At 44.1% G+C, this 15,865-nt stretch overlaps 1 protein-coding gene across 8 annotated transcripts in view; it reads right to left on the bottom strand.

Moving 5' to 3' along the window:
- Window positions 1–15,865, bottom strand: part of sec16a (SEC16 homolog A, endoplasmic reticulum export factor) — a 77,279-nt gene that overhangs the window by 6,353 nt on the left and 55,061 nt on the right. For 6 of the 8 annotated variants that reach the window (XM_043720638.1, XM_043720637.1, XM_043720635.1 and 3 more), the window contains exons 20-28: window positions 14,620–14,874; window positions 12,947–13,038; window positions 11,426–11,473; window positions 10,034–10,207; window positions 8,369–8,440; window positions 7,190–7,246; window positions 6,200–6,329; window positions 2,794–2,928; window positions 1,189–1,277 (exon numbers count right to left, since the gene is read on the bottom strand). In XM_043720638.1, coding sequence (XP_043576573.1) covers window positions 1,189–1,277; window positions 2,794–2,928; window positions 6,200–6,329; window positions 7,190–7,246; window positions 8,369–8,440; window positions 10,034–10,207; window positions 11,426–11,473; window positions 12,947–13,038; window positions 14,620–14,874 — 1,052 coding nt within the window. The remainder of the gene's footprint in view (window positions 1–1,188; window positions 1,278–2,793; window positions 2,929–6,199; window positions 6,330–7,189; window positions 7,247–8,368; window positions 8,441–10,033; window positions 10,208–11,425; window positions 11,474–12,946; window positions 13,039–14,619; window positions 14,875–15,865) is intronic. The other 2 variants (XM_043720641.1, XM_043720640.1) reach the window with 2 other exon arrangements.

Below are 15,865 nucleotides of genomic sequence, written 5' to 3'. Positions count from 1 at the left end.
GATATGTTTGTTTTACACTTTCATTGTATCACAGGAAAAACGAGCACTTGGGGCCCATCCCTCATTGCTGTTCAATTTCAGAGGGCATTAAAGACTTTGCTGTGGGACTGGAGTCAGACCTAGGCCAGACCAAGTAATGATGGCAGACTTCCTTCTCTAAAGGACATCAGCGAATGAGGTGGGTTTTCAATTTCAGATTTATTGTGTTACATTTAAATTCCAACAGCTGCCATGGTGGGATTTGAACTCCTGTCCCAACAATATCAGTCTAGGCCTCTGGATTACTTGGTCAGTGACATTACCACTACTCCACTATCACCCTGCCATTTTAATTAAACAGGCTTTTTTTCTAAAACTATTATGAACAATGCGCTTGTAAAATGTTTCAATTATCATTTGTTTGTAAAAATCTTTGAAATGTTGATTAAATGCACCTGTGTCACGTTTCTCAATATTACGGACACTTGAGCAACATCATAGCCAATCACTTCTTAAGATAATACATCATATTAAAAATGGATCTTGTTACTGAGATTGTCAACCTACTCTGATAGATGTGAGGAAGATCAAAATTCTGAGCTGTTGACATAAAGGTTGGGGCAGCTCGGTGGCTCAGTGGTTAGCACTGCTGCTTCACAGTGCCAGGTACCTGCATGACTGTGTGGAGTTTTCTCTGGGTGCTCCAGTTACCTCCCACGGTCCAAAATTGTGTGGGTTAGGCGGATTAGCCATGGGAAATGCAGGGTTACTGGGACAGGGTAGGAGGGTGGGTCTGTGTGGGTGCTCTTCGGAGGGTCGATGGACTTGATGGGTCAAATGGCCTGTTTCCACACTGTAGGGATTCTAATTCCATAACACTGTTACTGATAATTTCAAGTCTGAATCCAGAGCGTGGGGAAATAAGGATCAATTGTACCAATAAACTTAATGAGGGAGTTGGATAACAAGGAGGAAATTAACAGAGGGATTTGCTATTTGGGTGAGATGAAGATGGGGTGTGAGGGGGCTTATGAGGGCCAGAAAGACCAGCTCAAAGAGGTGCCCCAGTGTTGGGCTACTCTGGGTCAAAAGGTCTACATTCCAGTTCTAACATGTTTGAACAGGTTGATTCAAAATATGCAGGCAGGTTGCATTGAATGGCCTGTTTCTGGCTATTTAACAAGAGACTATAGAACATAAGCCTGATACCTGGGGCTGTGCAGTTGCCTCAAGATTTGCCTGTTCCACAGGCTGAGAGATCTCTGCTGGGTTTCCTTCAGGAGGTTGAGATCCCTCACCTGCAAACCACAAACACGAAAACTTTGGTATATCTTCAAAACAAAGTAAAATCCCAAGAATAACAGAAAAATCAGCCGAAAGGGTGGTACTAAAATAACCTTAATCACTCAAAAAGATACTAATGGGACTGAAGACTGACAAGTCCCCTGGATCCGATAGACCTTGATCTGCAAAGAAGTTGTCACAGAGATGGTTACTGCATTGGTTGTAATCTTCTAAAATTTTCTAGATTCTGAAAGGATCCCAAGGGGTAGGAAAATCATAAACATAACATCTCTAAAGTTCAGCGAAGGTTTACTCGATTAATTCCTGGGATGAGGAAACGTTACACCTTCATTCAATGGATTTAAGAATAAAAAGAGATGACCATCTTGAAACACAAAAGATCTTGAGGTGACTTGATGGGTTCTATGCTGAAAGAACATCTCTTCTTTGGAAATATATAAAATGGTGGTGGGAGGGGTGGGACAGATTTAAAATAAAACAAAGAATGCAGATGCTGGAAATCAGAAACAAAAACAGAATTGCTGGAGAAACTCAGCAGGTCTGGCAGCTAATGTGAACAGAGAAACAAAGTTAACGTTATTAGGCTCCTGAGTTTTGTTCTGAACTTTAAAACAAAGTTTAAAAGGAAGGGCTCTTCCATTAAAGATGGCAAGAGTGCTAAACTCTCTTGCTTCGAATGGTGGAGGCCGAATCAATGAGTTTTCAAGATAGAAGTAGAAGTAGATGGACACTCGACTAACAAGAACTAGACAGAAATGTGGAACTGAGGTTACAATTAGATCAACTGTGATCTTATTGTATAGTAGAGCAAGCTTGAAAGGCCAAATGGCCGACACCTGCTCTCATATAAACAGTGATTACCTGATTCAGTTAATAGCATTGTGACCTCCAAGTCAGAAAGCAGCATCATTAAGTTCCACATACCAAGACTTCCGCCTATTATCAAGATGACTACCACTGCAGACACATTTCATGGCCAAGATCTTGTTCTGGACTCACCATTCCCAAATGCTCTCACTCCCCCCTCAGTTTCCAAGGATGCTAAGGATCAGTCAGTGGGTGATACACTCTCCCTTCAGAGTGAGAAGATCATGCATTCAAGTCCTGCTCCATGGCTTTAACAATGACTAGGTAGACACTGTCTTTCAGGCACCATAATAAACCGATGCCATGATGACCTTCACTTGTACAGGCAAAAGGTTTTGTGGGGTTACCCCAAAGGTAAGGGAGGTTCCCTGATGACCCTGCCATTATTAATCCTTGTTCTGGCTGTTGCATCTCCCACATTAAAAGAGTAACTTCACTGGAAAACAAAGTACTTCAAGGCTACAAAGTGCTTTGTAATCTCCAGATGTACTGACAGGAATTACAGAAATAAGACTCTGTCTTTATCAGGGACCTCGCTATCACTGGACAGCATGAAGACCCAAAGGCAAAAACAGAAACAATATTTTATAATGCTGACAGACTGATACAAATACAACCAGCTGGAACAGGAAGGCAACTTACCTGGCATCGGCACAAAGAGGTTGGTAGGGATTGGCATTGGTGCCAAGGGGGCAAACAGGTCCACTGGGGGCATCAGAACTCCACCAGGCCGTGATCCACTGGGATTCAGGACATCCACATATCGACCTTTTGTGCCTGAGAAAGATTGTGCAGGCATGTGAGTGTGAGAGTTCATGTATGCACATGTATGACAGTGTGCACGAGAGAACAAGCACAAGCGTGTGCATGTGCGCACATTTGGGTGAGTGTGCATGCATACAAGAGACAATGCACACGCGTGAGTATGAGTTAGAGTGTGTGTGTACACAAGAGTGCGAGTGTGCATGTATAAGTGAGAATGTGTGTATGAATGAGTGTGTGCAGTATGTATGTATGTGAGAATGTGAGCATGTATATGAGAGAACGTTTGTGTAATAGTGTGTGCAGATGTTTGTGAGAATGAGTGTGCGGGAACGGGAGAAAATGTAGCCCATCAATTAAAGAGGATTCATATGATGCATTTTTCAATGAGACAGATTTAAAATATCTTGTAATTTAGCAACTAGAGGAACAGACAGATTTAGAAATGCAGAAATAACTATAGGTCCTTCTTTTTTAATACAAATTTACGCGGTTGACAAGTTGTGATCATTGTTTTTATAGCATGAACTTTTAAAGTCTTTATTGGTTATAATGTCATTCCGGCCCCATTAGGCCATTGTGCGATTTTCTCATAACACGGGATTGCACGACAACAGATCTATTGTGTTACAGCAGAACTGACTATTGGCCAAAGGCTCCTTCAGCTTCACAGGGGAAAATGATGCTTCAGGCTTCAAACCCTAATCAGAGCCAAACTGGATCGCCTTAATCTCTCTCCAGGGCAATTAGCGATGGAGCCACATCATACGAGGAAAAGTTAAAATCCATGTTCAGTTCTGGACACCACATCTCAGGAAGGAGACCATGGCCTTGTTTGTGATGTGACAGATTCACCAGAATGATATTAGTGGGGGGGAGAGAAAAGAACAAACCAAAAGCGCAACACATAAACATGCCCTTTGGCCCACCAAGTCTGTACCAAAACATAAAGCCTTTCTCAACTAAAAACCTTCTGCCTCTGTATGGTCCATATCTCTCTACTCGCGCATCTGTTGCTACTGCATATGATTCTACCACCTCTCTGGCAGCATATTCCAGGCACTTAACACTCTCTGCAAAAGAAATTGCCTCTTACATCATCTTTAAACCTTCCTCCTTTTACTTTAAATCTTAAGAATGAGCTAAATTATAAGCTAAATTGTGCATTCCCTTCAGTCTAGCAGATTGAAAGTGATCTAATTGACACATTTAAGACAATTAAAAGATTTTCCAGGGTTGATAAAGACAACAATTTTCTCTTTCTTTTGGGTGGGGGCAGATTCTTAAATTCAAATTATAATTCAAAAGTTTCCTGATGCTGCCTGACCTACTGTGCTTTTCCAGCACCACACCCATGACACAGATTCTTGAAATCCAAGCAGAGTCTAGTCACGCAAAGGCAAATTGAAATCTGGAACCCTCTTCCCTAATAAGAACCCACAGATGGGCGTAAAGTAAAGGGGGAAAGTGAGGGTGGTAAGTGCTTGGAATGAGCTATCGGGGAGGTGGTTGAAGTAGATTCAATCACAATATTTAAGAGGCATCTTGACAGAGACATGAATAGGTAGGGAAGAAGAGGATACGGACTATGGAGAGGCAAAAGGTTTTTAGTTTTTGTTGGTGTGGGTATGAAGTGTAACAGAACCAAATCAAATGTAGGAAGCCAATTTAGGGATCAGCAATGATTTAATGGAATAGCACAAGAGGCTCAAGGGCAGAATTACTTCATTTTCCCCAATGCGCGCACGACACACACACACACACACACACAGTGTGGGAGGAAATTTCTTGCTTTGAACAGAACATTAAAAATGCGCTAAAGGATATTTTTAAATGGCAGAACAGTTCCCCTGCTACTGCCCTGGCCAATGTGCTAGTCCCAGGCAACATTAGTTGAACAGAATCATACTGCACAGTAACAGATCATTCTGTCCAACTAGTCCACGATGACAATGTTCCCAAACCAGATTTGTCCCACTTGCCTGCACTTGGCCCATATCCCTCCAAACCTTTCCTACTCATGTACTTATTCAAATGTCTTTAAATGTTGTAATAGTACCTGCATCTACCACTTCTGCTGGAAGTTCATTTGACACATTAACCACTGTGTAAAACAAGTTGCTCCTCATGTCCTTTTTAAAACTTTCTCCTTTCACCTTAAAAATATGCCCCCTAGTTTTGAACTCCCCCACCCTAGGGAAAAGACCTTTTTGTTATTCACCTCAACTAAGCCAGTCATGATTTTATAAACTTCCATAACGTCACCCTTCAATCTCCAACACTTCAGTGACAAATATCCCAGCATATCTAGCCTCTCTTATAACTCCATTTCCTGGCAACTTCCTTGTAAATCTTTTCTGAATCCTCTCCAATTTAATAATATTCCTCCTATAACAGGGTGACCAGAACTGTACAACCTCGACATAACATCCCAACTCCTATATTCAAAGGTCTGAGCAACGGAGGCAGGTGTGCTAAATTCCTTAACCACAATGTCTATGTGATGCAAATTTCAAAGAATTATGTAGGTGAACCCACTAGGTCTCTGTTTGATAACACTACCCAGGCTCTTCCATTAACGATTTCAGTCCTGCTCTTGGTTGTTTTACAAAAAATTCAATACCTTGCGTTTATCCAAATTAAATTCCATCTGCCACTCGTCAGCCCATTGATCCAACTGATCAAGATCTCTTTGTAATCGGAGATAACCTTCTTCACTGTCCATTATATGGCCAATTTTGGTGGCATAGACAAACTTACCAACCATGCTCCTGTTTTCTCATCCAAATTGTTTATGTCAGTGACAAACAAAAATGGACCCAGTAACGATCCCTGTGGAACACAGTTGGTCATAGGCCTCCAGTCCGAAAAACAACTCTCCACTACCACACTGTCTCCTCCTGTCAAGCCAATTTTTGTATACAATTGGCAAGCTCTCCCTAAATCCCAGATAATCTAACTTTACTAAGCAGTCTAAGCATGTGGAACCTTGTCAAAGGCTTTATTAAAGCCCATGTAAACAACATGTATCACTCTGCCCTCATCAATCTATTCTTTTCCTTCATGTAGGACTTTGTTGTGTGCAGTTGAGCTGCCATACTTGCTGTATTACAACACTGACCGATAAAGTGCACTGCATTATGAGGTGCCAATAAACTCTATTGAAGCAGGAGTTCCTTTTTTCTACACTTTGTACACAAACAACAGAGACCACTGCCTTACAGTTCAAAAGACAGAGGGAGAGAAACAAGAGGAGGCAGAGGGATATACACACACAAAACCTCACCTGCTTTCATGGAGAACCTGTTCCGAGGTGGAGGGCCACCTGAGGGTGCTGGTGCGGCTGAAGGAGTGGAACTTGAGGCAGGTGTAGGGGCTGTCACTGGGAAACTTGGCGGAGGAGGAAGAGGCTTGCTCTGTAATGACACAAGCAACATTACTCTTACACCTGGCAGTGGTTCACTCCAGCTCTGCACTGGGAATCTGGATAGGAATTCCTTTCTGCACTGTACCAAACTGTATATTGAACCTCAACATATCCTTTTCCCCTTTCCTCAAACCCCACCCAATTCCAGTGAATTAAAAATCAAGCAGCTTTCAGACTTGCACCCTCTTCTAATAAGCCCAATAGGTCATGAAACTATGTGTGCATTCCCCCATCAGATGGCCAAACCAATACTCCAGCATTATCGCAGTATCAGTCCTACAACCTGTCACAATCCCACTCTTCCCAGATTTTCACCACACTCCCAGTTTTCCTTATTACCACCACACCCGGCCCCACACTCCATCACATCAATCTCTCCCTTCCCCCATCCCTGTCAAAAATACACACTCATCTCTTGCGCTTTCTTTCCAGTTATGGTTCCATCGGGGGGTGATTACCCCAAGGTATTCTAATCCCCAGTCAGTCTGAAGAATAATTGTGGTAGATTATCAAACCAGAGTTGGGGGGAAAAAACATCACAGCCTAATTCCACCCTGTGCTGCTCATGCCCTATGATGATAGTAATCAGGAGCTAAACCTGTGCCAATTTTCCTTCTCTATAATCCAGAAAATGGAAGGAAACCTGCCATCTTTATTTGATTGCCTCCAAACTGTCTTCTGAGGTGGTCAGTTTGTATCAGACCTGCATACTGCTAGATGGCAATTCCCCACCACCTTCTCAGAGCAATTAAGAACTGCCAATTAATTCATGGCTATATTGTGACTGGCGGACCTTAAGAACAGAACTAACAGACAGGAAGGTGGAGCACATCTGGACTTGGTACTTACCTCCTCCTCAGGTTCATTCAGATTCACCCATCGTTGCTTCTTCTCATCCCACACAATCTGTGCACAAAAGACGAGGCAAAGAGTTCAGAACATTCCCCCCTCGGGAACACTGACTTTCACTGGGGCACTACCAGCCCACTAAGCTAACTGACCCATTAGACCAGAAGGCATGGGAGCAGAAATTAGGCCATTCGGTCCATCAAGTCTGCTCCGCCATTCGATCATGGCTGATAAGTTTCTCAACCCCATTCTCCCACTTTCTCCGCAATAACCCTTGATACTCAAGAACCTATCTATTTTAATCTTAAATATACTCAATGACCTGGCCTCCACAGCCTTCTGTGGCAATGAATTCCACAGATTTACCACACTCTGGCTGAAAATTTTCTCCTTATCTCTGTTCTAAATGGTCTTCCCTTTACTCTAAGGCTGTGACCTCGGGTCCTAGTCTCTCCGACCAATGGAAACATCTTCCCAACAGCTACTGAGTCCAAGCCATTCAGTGTTCTGTAAAGTTTAATTGGATCCCTCCTCAACCTTTTAAACTCCATCGAGTATAGACCCAGAGTCCTCTAACATTCTCAATGATACTGGCAATGGAAACCCATTAACATACCACTTGAGCAAACTAGCCTGTTCACAAGAAGAATATTTCCTGATTACAAAAAGCAAGCAGGCCACAATGATTGGGGATGAGTATGACTGGAAATAGGGAAGAATTGTTGGATAAGATCCAGGATATGAGAAACGTGACTGCTCAGCACGAGGGGCAGCATGATTCCATAGGCCAAAAACAGCAAGATAAGTTATGCACTGTCCTGAATTTATTGCTGCAGTTTACAAGAAACTTAACAAACCAATCCTGACTTTCATCTCCTTGAAGTAGGTTCATGACTGAACTTTGCTGTCAGACTGTTCCCAGAGATTAAAGGGACTTGGGGCCTGTCAGCTTACATTGGACCAAAGCTGATGGTTGGAGTTGCTATATGTAATAAACCTGGAGGGAGCCTGTAATTACAAAAACCCAGAGAGAGCCAACACTCAGCCTCATTTCAATTACAGAGATGTTGCTTCAATGTGCATGAAACATGGATACTTAGATATGACCTGTGACTGGTGGGACACAGATCTCCTGTCCCTCTAACCTCCTCCCAACAAACACCATCCCCAGTGACTCACCGATTTATTTTTGTCATCTGGTAAATGGGCTTCAGTCTTCTTGCTGGGCCGCAGCCAGCTCAACCAACCACCCTGTAAAATAAAAAAACCTCTTGATACCATACCTGGGGGGTGGGACAAATGTAGAAGGACCTTCACCTGTCCCTGTCCTGGGAGTGTTTGATAGGGATAGTGTAGAGAGAGCTTTACTCCAATCTTATGTTGTACCCTTACGAGGAACATTGGATTGGAAAATCCCAGGACATCTGACTGGCAGGTTCCTCACCAACATCAAGCTCAATTCATCATCATCCCCTGACTATACAAAGCCTACCAACTCAGTACGACCCTCTTGACCTGTCCATCATCTCTCCCATCTATCCACTCCACCTTCCTCTCTGATCTATCACCTTCTCCCTCACCTTCATGCACCTATTGCATTCTCAGTTACCTTGCCACCAGCCCCAACCAGCACCCCCCTGCCCCCCCATTTATCTCTCAGCACACCCCCAGCCCACAAGCCTCATTCCTGATGAAGGGCTTTTGCCCGAAACGTCGATTCTCCTGCTCCTTGGATGCTGCCAGCAACACACACACTATTCTGATCTCCAGCATCTGCAGTCCTCACTTTGTCCTGCCAGTAAGTAGCAGTAGTTGACCAGTGAGTATTGCAGATCCATGGATACAATCATCCTCATACACCCACCTGGATTTGGAATGTGATCACCTTCCACTGCTCTAGGAAGCAGAGCATTTCATAGTGGTTGGTGACCATTCAGCCCAATGTGCCTGTGCCAGCCATTTAGCTCTCTCGTTAATGTCACACACTATCCGCATTCTTTCCTAATAGCTGAAGAAATGTGAAGCCTATCAGTATATAATTACTTATATACTGATAGGGGATCTGAATGACAGGGAATACACTGCAGATCACCGTAACAATGAAAACAATTCTCACCTGACCCCAGCTTCTTTCACAATTGCCTTACATCCGTTCAGTACAGGCTCATCTACGACTGCAAAGTTTTTCCTTATTTACTTAATCAAAAGCCTTCGGAATTTTCAGCACTTATATCCCATGTTTTATTGCCCATCTCCGCTCCAGTGCTAATATTCTGTGATTTGCCCAAATATTACAGGACAGTAGTGGTTCAAGGTGCGAGCCTAATCATCATAGCTGCAGGATAATGGGTGATAAATGCTAGTGTCACAGGGAGGGCGAGGGGGCACACTGGAGGGAGACACAGAGACAGGCGGCGAGAGAGAGAGACACAGAGGCAGCAAGCTGGAGAGAGAGGGGCAGCGAGAGAGAGAGAGACAGGCAGCGAGAGAGAGAGAGAGAGATACAGGCAGCGAGAGAGAGAGAGAGAGAGAGAGAGAGGCAGAGAGAGAGAGAGGCAGAGAGAGAGAGAGGCAGAGAGAGAGAGAGGCAGAGAGAGAGAGAGGCAGAGAGAGAGAGAGGCAGAGAGAGAGAGAGGCAGAGAGAGAGAGAGGCAGAGAGAGAGAGAGGCAGAGAGAGAGAGAGGCAGAGAGAGAGAGAGGCAGAGAGAGAGAGAGACAAGCAGAGAGAGAGACAAGCAGCGAGAGAGATAGAGAGACACACAAGCAGCGAGAGAGGCAGCAAGACAGAAAGAGAGACAGAGCACTAGAGAAAGAGATGCAGCAATCCTTCAAACCTCCCTCTACCTTTTTGGTCTCTGGTTCCTTCCGTCTGGGTTCTTTTTTTGTTTCCGGAGCTGTGTTGGCAATGGTCTCTGATGGAGGTGGAAGCGTTGACTGGTTAGCTGCAGAGGGATGCCTCTCTCGGCCCATGCTGTGGACAGATGACTCAGAGGTAGTTCGCGAGCGTCTCCCATAGGGCTGAAACAGAGGATTCTAACATGAAACCATCGCAGACAAGTACAGTTTGAGCCCTTGGTAACAATTCCTCCAAACTGAAACGCCCCCCCTCTCATTCGCCAATCAAATACCAGTAACCCACTCTGTATGATGGCATAAACCGGGTGTACCAGTGACTGGCAAACACCTCAGGAGCAGCAATACTGCACTCTGGGTTGCAAGGCCAAAGGAAATGCTTGCGCTGATGTGTCTCAGCATATCTTAAAGATTCCCATGAATGTAATGATAATGACCTGCTTCCCCAACACCACAGCACCTTCAAAGTCCCAACCAAATCTAATCTCAAGACCAGTTGAAAACCTCTAGACTGAGACTGATAGAATTTTATTGGGTAAGATAAGTGAAGAAGGGCTTATGCCCGAAATGTCGATTCTCCTGTTCCTTGGATGCTGCCTGGCCTGCTGCGCTTTTCCTGCAACACATTTTCAGCTAAGATAAGTTAACCAAAGTTAAATAGAGTTGAGATCCAGATCAGCCAAGATCAAACTGCATGGCAGAACAGATTCAAGGTGTCAAATGACCTCCCTCTATTTGTATGAAATATAGGCAAGTAACTACCTAAATAACCCACAACACAGTCACGAGCAGCTTCCCTTTCAGTTAAGGGGGGAAAGTTAGGGAGAAGTGATTTTCGGCCTATTTTGCTAAAGCCCTCATCATGGCAGATTTCACAATGGAGGGAATATCTGCAGCATGTCACTGAGTAACACATCCAAGGATGGAGAGAAGTGATAGGGGTAACAATTCCAAAGCTTTTCCTCTTAGTCCTAAATAAAACTGAGGAGCAAACACCCACATATACTTTGATCCAGTCTACTGACGAGCAGTCTGCAAAAGCTCACATTTTCCCCTCAATGAGGGGAGACACATCTGGGGAAGTTCAGGTTTTGCTGTACACCGCCTCCAGCCCCCTACCTGCAGGAAACACGCAACAACAAGATGCAAACCCACTCTGCGATCCAACACCCGTGCAAAGATTGTTAGCAAGTGGATCGAGGCTACAAGAGTTAATGATTGGATGGCAGAAAGCAGGAGGCAGAGTGGGATGGGGATGGAAGAGGGTACAGATGGAGGGAGGGAAAGCATTGACCACACTGCCCCACCACCAGATGAGTAATAGTTAAGAATGGGAAAGGAAAGCACAAGGACCCTGACACAGAGGCATCAGGTATTGCGTACCATGTGCAAAGACGACTGAGACGTTGACCTCGATCTTCTTCCAGAAGCCTGGTTCAGACACAAATGTTCAGCTGTGTTAACCACATGCTGTTGCACAAACAATTTAACAGGCTCACCTTCATAGTCAGTCAGTGCAGTACACACCATGCAGGCCAGGCTGAAATGCCAGCACAAATTTTCAGCATTGTGTTTGTCAAATTTTTATTACTGTGATAATAAAACCTCAGCCTTGCTACAGTTCAAATGAAAGCACTTACACTCACTGTGCAGTTTGTTAGAGTCTCATTATAAAACTTGCTAAAGAAAGTGTCAGGTGTTCTCCTTGAGCAGGAGCTTACCCTGTGGATTCTATCACCTTACTCTGCTCCAGGGAAGCCACAAGTCTAAAAGCCTAACATGGGGGGAATGGGGTGGCGCGGTGGAGGAAGGGGATGGGTGATTGAGGGGGCTTCAGCTGTGATACATTCTGCAGTTGGATTCTGATACTATGTACCAAGACTCCAACAAAGAATAGCCACTTGGCTCTGAATTTAATCCAGCAAAGTTAATGCCTCTCAGAGATACAGGAGCAGACGAAGGAAATGAATCTTCTCCCTCTGGAATTTCAGACAGGGATGAATCACGTGCATCATTAGTGAGTCCAAATGATAGCAGGGATGATCAGGAATCCAGCCAACCACTTGCACTTGTTGGTACAGCCAGCAGTAAACCGATCCCACAACAGGAACCTGCTACTGGTGGCATGGGGCCAACTGCAGCCTGTGATCAAGGATCAGCTCACTCAGCCTTAAGTAAAAAAGCAACAGTTTCAAACAGACTGCAGCAGCTAAAACACAGAATTTGGTGAAGCACAGTTTGGAAAATACACGCAAGAACACTGAATGAGGTCCAGACCTATGTGTAATGTGTCCTGAACAACCTAATTCAGTTGAGGTCACCTACTCAATAGATCATCCCACTGAGGGGGGCACTGGGGCCAGGAACATCAGCTGGAATAGCAATGTGGCCAAGATGGAGTGGTGAAGGAGCACACAACTTGGGGGAAGTCAGTCTTGCACAAGGAGCTTGTACCACTCACATGCAATCCAGAGATTATCTTTTAACACTTGGGTCACCTCTCAGAGTCCAACATCAGGAGGATGCAGAGAGTGCAATACTGACGCCCACCTGCAGGGGTGGGCTCATTGCAGAGGGAGGGGGTGGGTACAAGAGGCCAGCTTCCACAATACACTGTGGAGAGCAGTCTATCAGCAGGGAGGCAGGGGTGGAGGGGGGTGTTAAACAGATGAGTGACCATATCTCACACCCTGCAAGGATTCCAACACTGTAGATGCCTCACCAATACACCAATTTAGCACTGTAAAAGACCTAATGACTGTCAACTGGCCAATGAGCACCAGAGGACGGTCTACCAAGATAATGTCCACTCAACACTGACCTGACTGAAAGAAAGAATTGGCAAATTGCCCAATACTTTTTAAACCTATAGGTAACTTTGGAGATGAATCCAGCCAGCATTACCATTTTGACCATGTGATCATAGAAATCCTGATGTCCACTTTCCCCAAAGCTGGATCTTTTAGGAGACATCTGATGATTGACGGAATTACATTCTGGAGAGTGTGGGGGACAAAGGGAAAAAACAAATTAGTACATAGCAAGGAAAAATGAATTTCTCCCCCCCAACTTCTTTTTGTAAGTTACAATGGAAGTCTACACTGTATGATGGCAGTTGATCATAAGCATACCAGCTCTTCGCTAAAGCAATCCCAAACTAACACTCTAGCACATTGGCCTGTATCAAGACCAAAACTAAACCCATTGACTTTCATGTATTGTCAACTCCAACCCAATTCTACTGCTCAGAACCCCATATCAATCCCAAACAAAACCCATTGCTTGCTTTCTCTGCTTAGCCCTGTATCAACCAATGCCCCATCTAATTAATTAAAAAGTAATGGAGGGAGGGATTACATGGAATACCCCTCAAAAACATCATCAAATGGTCATTATCACAATGCTGTTGATGGAATCATGCTGTCTGGAAATTGGCTGCTGCAATTCCTACATCATGTTATGAAGACAATTCATTATGTTTTTGTTGCTGATTCATGTTAAGGAAATTGTGGACTGTGGATAGCCTTGGAATAGCTGAACCTGATCATTTTTAAAGGGATCACTAAAAGGACATTGGGACTTGTTGAAAGCGCTTTTTTGGAATTCACATGGCTTAAGTTAACTGGTTGGACTTGTTCACTGGAAATGGTTTATGGCTGTCAGTAATCAAATTTAGTTTGGATATTACTTGAGCTCAGCTGGGGTAAAGTCCAAGAAGGTACCAAGGTCCTCGTCTGCCTTGCTGAGAAAATCCTTTTGGAGAATTCAGCATGAGATTTGTATAACTAACACAGCTGATCTCCTGAAAAGCTTGTAATTTCTTGACAGTTCCTGAAGGAACAACATCTGCAAAAGTCCCAATGACAACTGGCTGTGTGCAGTGACAGCTCAGTGTGCCAGGATGCTCACTGACAGCTACCTTCAACATTTTACCACCTATCACCTTCCCTTCAAGAAATAACAATATTGTCTTTTCTTTTCCAGCATTAATTTCACATGAAAATCTTTTTTAAAAACATTTATTTTTTCACCGTTGCATGCTCATAAGCATTGGGCTATTTAAAAGAGCATATGGTTATACTTTCCTATTTCAAACTATATTAATTAGCTCTGCATCTTTGTTCAGTGTTGTTTTCACATTAAGTCAATAATTTTGTTGCTCATTAAAGAAACTGAATTTTTTTTTAAGAACTACTGCACCTAATATGGATAAAATGTATAACTATTCATATTGACAACTGGTTAAAGTATTAAAAGTCATCTTGTGACCAGTGCAGTGATGGGCACAGTGAGACACAAGACATGCTCCAACCTGTACTTGTAACAATCACAAGAGTAGCTATATTTAAAAAAGAACTTGATTGGCTGTGAAGCATTTGGGGATGTCCAGAGATGGCAAAACACGCTAGACAAATGCACTCTCTCTTCCAAAGTAGCACAAATTTGGTGAACTTGTTTAGAGATTCAAGCGGGTGAATAAAGTTAAGACATGCATCAGGGGTTCAACCCAGCAATCCACCCCTATCCCACTCACCCCCCACCCTGTCCTATCCATGGTTGCCATCCTGCGTACAAACCTGTGTTCTCAGGCACCTGTTGCTCCGGCACAGTCTGCAGAATCTCTGAGGGGAGCCCCAGGGGCGATCCAGGTGGGGCTGTAGAAAGGGGGCCTTTAGCTGGCTCAAAAGTCTGCTTGAAGGCAGAGTGGGGAGACTGTCCTGGGAAGCCAGGCGAGGCTTGGGTGGGTGAGTACATGGGGATTCCACTGTCCATCATCGGCTGGAGGGGAGGGGCTGCTGTTGGCCTGCCATCCAATACGGCGTGAGGAGGGGCTGTAAGGAAACCAAGCACATGCACAGGAAACAGGAAGGAGCAAAAGGTACAAGCCATGGACAGTCAGCCCCTTCGCAAACCTGTTGCATAAGAAAAGGAGGAGGCCATTCAGCCCCCTGGCCTGTTGTCATTCTGTGAAATCACAGCTGGTATGAAACCTTAACTCTAGCTCCCCCAAAAAATCATCAATCTCAAGTTTTGAAATATTTAATTGCTACCCAGTTGTTCAAGCATCCACAGTTTTATTTTGGCAGTAGTGGGGGATGATAAAGCAGGACTGGGTGGAGAATTCAGGTCTCCACTCAACTCTGAAATCATCCTCGGTACAACCGGGCCCTAATTTTAAGTTGAAGCCTCATGCACGGAGCAACTTGCAATAAACTCAAGCTACTTAATTGAAATGGCAGCACACTTTACATCCAAATATATCCCTGCACAACTGTAGAGAAACCTCCAGTCTTGTTGCTGAAAGTTCTGAGGAAAGGAATGACAAGGCCAGCATTTATGTGCAGTATGGAGGGGAACATGATGTTGTTTACCTGGTCATGCTGCCCTTGCCCTCTAGGATCAGAGGCCAAGTTTAGGAAAGCCTAAAAATCACATTATCCCTTTGTCTGTGAGGACCATTTTTGTATGGGTGTGGCATTGGTTTCCTGTCTCTCTCTCTCTCTCTCTGTCCTTAAGATTGACTTTTTAAGCTTTTTCAGACAGCAGTAAAGTGTCAGCTGTTGTGGGTCTGAGCCAAACCAAGTAAACAGAAGTGATTTCCTTCCTAAAGTACATTTGTGAAATAGATTGGTGTTTACTACGACAGTTACATTGTCACCATTAGCTTTTAATTCCAGATTTTATGATTTAAATTCCACCAGGTACTTAGGTGAAATTTCAACGTATGCCACAGATACTAGCCTGAGTCTCTGGATTACCAATCCAGTGACAATACTGATAAACCACCAATACCTCACTCATCTTACATGGGGCTAACAGTTT

Source organism: Chiloscyllium plagiosum, chromosome 30 (genome assembly GCF_004010195.1).
Source record: "Chiloscyllium plagiosum isolate BGI_BamShark_2017 chromosome 30, ASM401019v2, whole genome shotgun sequence".
Taxonomy (NCBI): Eukaryota; Metazoa; Chordata; class Chondrichthyes; order Orectolobiformes; family Hemiscylliidae; genus Chiloscyllium; species Chiloscyllium plagiosum.
Note: the sequence above shows the minus strand (reverse complement) of the source record. Positions and strands in the feature narration are given on the sequence as shown.